The sequence below is a fragment of the Octopus bimaculoides genome, chromosome 15 (assembly GCF_001194135.2).
Source record: "Octopus bimaculoides isolate UCB-OBI-ISO-001 chromosome 15, ASM119413v2, whole genome shotgun sequence".
Lineage (NCBI taxonomy): Eukaryota > Metazoa > Mollusca > Cephalopoda > Octopoda > Octopodidae > Octopus > Octopus bimaculoides.
Window position 1 is genome coordinate 36,259,899 of NC_068995.1, and position 4,347 is coordinate 36,264,245.

Consider the following 4,347-nt stretch of genomic DNA (forward strand, 5'->3'; position numbering starts at 1 on the left):
TCCTATCACAAAAAAATTGAGCCCCAGGTTTCACTTATGTTACATTCTCTGAGTAAACAACTAGGTTATACAAAAGCAGGTTACTTTTTTTTACAGAATAAGATATCTCAATTTTCCAATCTATTTAAACTAATACCTATATTCTCTCAACAAGGCAGACAGAGATAAGGACATAACATGATTTCAGAGAGAAGAGTTCAAATTCAAATCTTATTTTTAAAACTTAAAGAAATTAGTAATTAATAAATAATGATTTACGTCGCTAGCTTTCTTTTTCACTGCTTTCCTTTCATAACTACGTTCAAAAGCATCGGCCAATCTTCTCAAGTCTCTTCCAAGTGCATGTGCTTCTTGTTCCTTTGCATAATCTTCACTGAAAAAAAAAAGAAAAAAGGGAAAAATATAAAGTTTGAACAAGAAAAGAATTAAAAGAAAAAAAACTTAACAACAAATCTTAAGTTTACTAACAGAACAAGCAGCTTGTGGTCATCATTAGCCATGAGGCCAGCAATTTCAGAGGAAGGGGTATATTGATTACATCGACCCCAGTACTCAACTGGTACTTATTTTATCTACCCCAAAAGGATGAAAGTTGACCTTGGTGGAATTTGAACTCAGGACATAAAAACAGACAAAATGCCACAAAGCATTTTGCCTGATGTGCTAACAATTCTGCCAGCTCACTGCCTTCTTGTGCGAAGAAAAAAAATCAACCAAAAGCTTTCATTTATGAAATTCTTAAATATTTAAAGGTATAACGTTAAAATTAGAGATATTGGGGAGAGATCATTTTTTTTTCTAACCATTTAGCATTCAAATTACTTTGTCAAATGTAATGTTTATTTACTCTTTTTTTACTCTTTTACTTGTTTCAGTCATTTGACTGCAGCCATGCTGGAGCACCGCCTTTAGTCGAGCAAATCGACCCCAGGACTTATTCTTTGTAAGCCTAGTACTCATTCTATCGGTCTCTTTTGCCGAACCGCTAAGTTACAGGATCAGATAGCACTGTAGCAACGGCAGAAACCAAAGGTTGGTGAGTATTGGTAAATGATTCTATCGGTTGTCAAGCGATGTTGGGAAGTGGACAAACACAGACACACAAACATATACACACACATACATATATATATACATTCTTTCAGTTTCCATCTACCAAATCCACTCACAAGGCTTTGGTCGGCCCGAGGCTATAGTAGAAGACACTTGCCCAAGGTGCCACGCAGTGGGACTGAACCCAGAACCATGTGATTGGTAAGTAAGCTACTTACCACACAGCCATTCCTGCGCCTGTGTATTTGTTCATAGTGTTTTGAATTAATCATGCATTATCTCATAGCTTCAAATTTTCAATTATGTGATTGTTTAATTTTGGTGGGTAGGTGTGAGAGGCCAAATCTAACCTGTTAGAACATAAAACAAGTAGAACATTTGGGCCAGATATGGTTGGTTTGAATACTAAAGGGCTAAAGATTTTTAATAGTTTTAGTTTGCAAGAAGTAAATGTCCATGGCCTTCACAGGTTCTCCAAAACAAATGAGGTAAACAACAGACATTCCTGAACAACTGCAGGAAAAACTTGACCAAGGAGGGAATTCCAGCTGATTGACATTCAGGAGGTAAGGATTGTACATAACAGAAGATACAATAGAAGATGAAAAAAAACAGGGACAAGTTGGGTAGACCCAAGTGAACAAGATATGAGACCGGCCAGTTGCAAGGATCAGATAGCACTGTAGCAACGGCAGAAACCAAAGGTTGGTGAGTATTGGTAAATGATTCTATGCCAATCAGTTAAGTGGCATTTTTGCTGCAGACTTGAATGTTTGCCAGGAGCACAACAGCAGCAGTCCCACCACCATTCTAGGTATGAGAGTATCTGATAATAAAAGGCAGAATTCTCAACAAATATCAGAATTGGAAGCTCTGGTTCCAAGTACAGAATCGCTTTAAATATGAAACAACACACACACACACACACACAAACACACACTAAAAATGTCTGATGTGCATGTTAACAGTCCGAAGAAAATATAAATGGTGTCAAACTAGCAGAAGTCTTCTTTTAACAAATGTAACCCAGGATTGCTCTTTATGAACTTACTAACAGGCAGTTAAATTTGCCTCCAACACTCTGTATTGTCTTACATGTGTATGTGTGTGTGAACCAAGTGGCAAGTACATAGGAGCTAGACATGTTAAAAATAACAGCCAAATCTACCTTAAATCAAGACTTTTTGTCTTTAGTAAAAACAGACATAAAATATTCACTCACTGACATACTCCCACCTCTGGGTCACTGGTGTGCTACCACCTCTTTCTCTCTCTCTTTGCCTTTTTTTTCTTGTTATTATAATAGCCCCTCCAACACAGACCAGGTTGGGTTCATGCAAACTTCATTCAGACATTCCTCACCCAGTTGTCTCTTCCCCTCAATCACCACTGTTACACCTACTAACCCCACCCCACCAACAAACTAGCAACTATAACCAATCCTTCTTTTCCAGAATCCATCCCTCTACAACTCCTTCTTTGCTCATGATTCTCTTGTTGATTAGCTATGATTCAAGGAAGAACATCACCAGGTCTCAGAAGGCCTTAAAAAAAAAATGGCAATGGCAGGTACTGCCTTTTCCTCTAAGACCTAACTAGTGAGAAAAAAAAAAAATGTAACAAAAAAAACTTATAAAATTACCAATCTTTTATCTGTTTCTTTTACTTGTTTCAGTCACATGACTGCAGCTATGCTGGGGCACCAACTTGAAGGGTTTTTTAGTCAAGCAAATCGACCCCAGGGCTTCTTTTGCCGGATTGAAGTTACAGGGACATAAATATAGTTGTCAAGTAGGGGGGGTGGGACAAATACACACACACAAAACACACACATACACATATATACATATAAAAATGACGGTCTTCTTTCAGTTTCTGTCTACCACGTCTATTCACAAGGTTTTGGTCAGCCTGTGACTATAGCAGAAGACACTTGCCCAAGATGCCATGCAGTGGGACTGAACCCAGAACCATGTGGTTGGGAAGCAAACGCCTAAAAGCAAAAAGTTACAGAAACGTTTTGTGATTAAATTTTACAAATATGACAAGTTTACTAATGGTTAGATGCCTTCAGAATATTTCTGTTCATCTTAAAGTAAAATACCAAGATGACATAATTTACCCAACAAAACTTGATGTGTGTGTGTGTATGGGGAGGAGACATACTAAATAAAATTCCATAACTATGAGCGGTAGGTAAGGTACATTAGTCAGCGGGCAAGTGTTGTTAACTTGCACTATATAACAAAAGACAAGCATACAGTCATCTTGACCATGACAGAATTAGTGGGAAGAGCAGCTCTAATGGGGGGAAGGGGATAGTAGTAGACAGAGAGAAAGAGGAAAGGTTGTACAGTGGAAAAACATGAAAATGACTGTGACAGTTCTACTTTTAAAAGATCATTATCATGGGATTTCCTCTTGTATATATTTTAGATATATTTTTAAAGCAAAGCAGTGACGTCAACAAGGAAAATACCAACACTCCAACTGCAAAAATATTTTTTCAGTTAACTCATGAAGGATTTCGTTATAAGTTGCAGTTTTTTTGCAACTGAACAAATTTATTGATACAATGTGTTTCAAGTTCTTACCATCCTGTTGTTTAAATTTGTTTTCATTAACAAGAGTACCCTTTTTTCTAAAAATGACAGGCTGTGATTTGAAGAAATTGTTTCTAGTAGGACAAGCAGCCCTGTATAAGTCTCTTCATTATCAGTAAAATGGAAAGGAGTGTTATTAGGCAAGTTTCCTATACACTGTTAAATCATCAAAATGTTTTCAGCATAAAACACGCACACACACACACACACACACACAAAGGACATAGTTGTGACCAGGTACTGGCTCTCATGGCTTCTGATCTTAACTGATTGGAAGTGTTATCATATACATTGTTTTGTCTTGGTATAAAAGATGGGCTACAGCAAATATTCTGCTCAATACCACAGATTTGAGTGTCAGTTATTTGACCTTAACCAGTTCAACATGACACTTAGTGGCTGACGATATGTGCATCTCTGATCACGAGCACAAGTAGTGGGGGAGCATCATAACCATGTGTTGAGAGGAATTCTGTGGGGCTTGAATAATTCACCTCTGGAAACATGGGTGTTTTGTTCATCATCCTTAAGTAACCCTTATTCAAGGACCTTTTGAGCAGAATGGGCTACTCAACCTGAAGAAAATTTTAACTGGGTCCCATCTGCAAGGTCATGTGCTGTTTATCTAGATATGAGATCACTATGTTGTGCACATATGGTTGTGATGCATGTGCCTGGTGTATCCTTATCA

At 37.6% G+C, this 4,347-nt stretch overlaps 1 protein-coding gene across 1 annotated transcript in view; it reads right to left on the reverse strand.

Moving 5' to 3' along the window:
* Positions 1-201: 201 nt before the first annotated feature.
* Positions 202-4,347, reverse strand: part of LOC128249508 (uncharacterized) — a 26,851-nt gene continuing 22,705 nt past the window's right edge. The window contains exon 2 of the mRNA XM_052973270.1: positions 202-373. Within this exon, the coding sequence (XP_052829230.1) occupies positions 217-373 (157 nt within the window). The 3' untranslated portion in view covers positions 202-216. The remainder of the gene's footprint in view (positions 374-4,347) is intronic.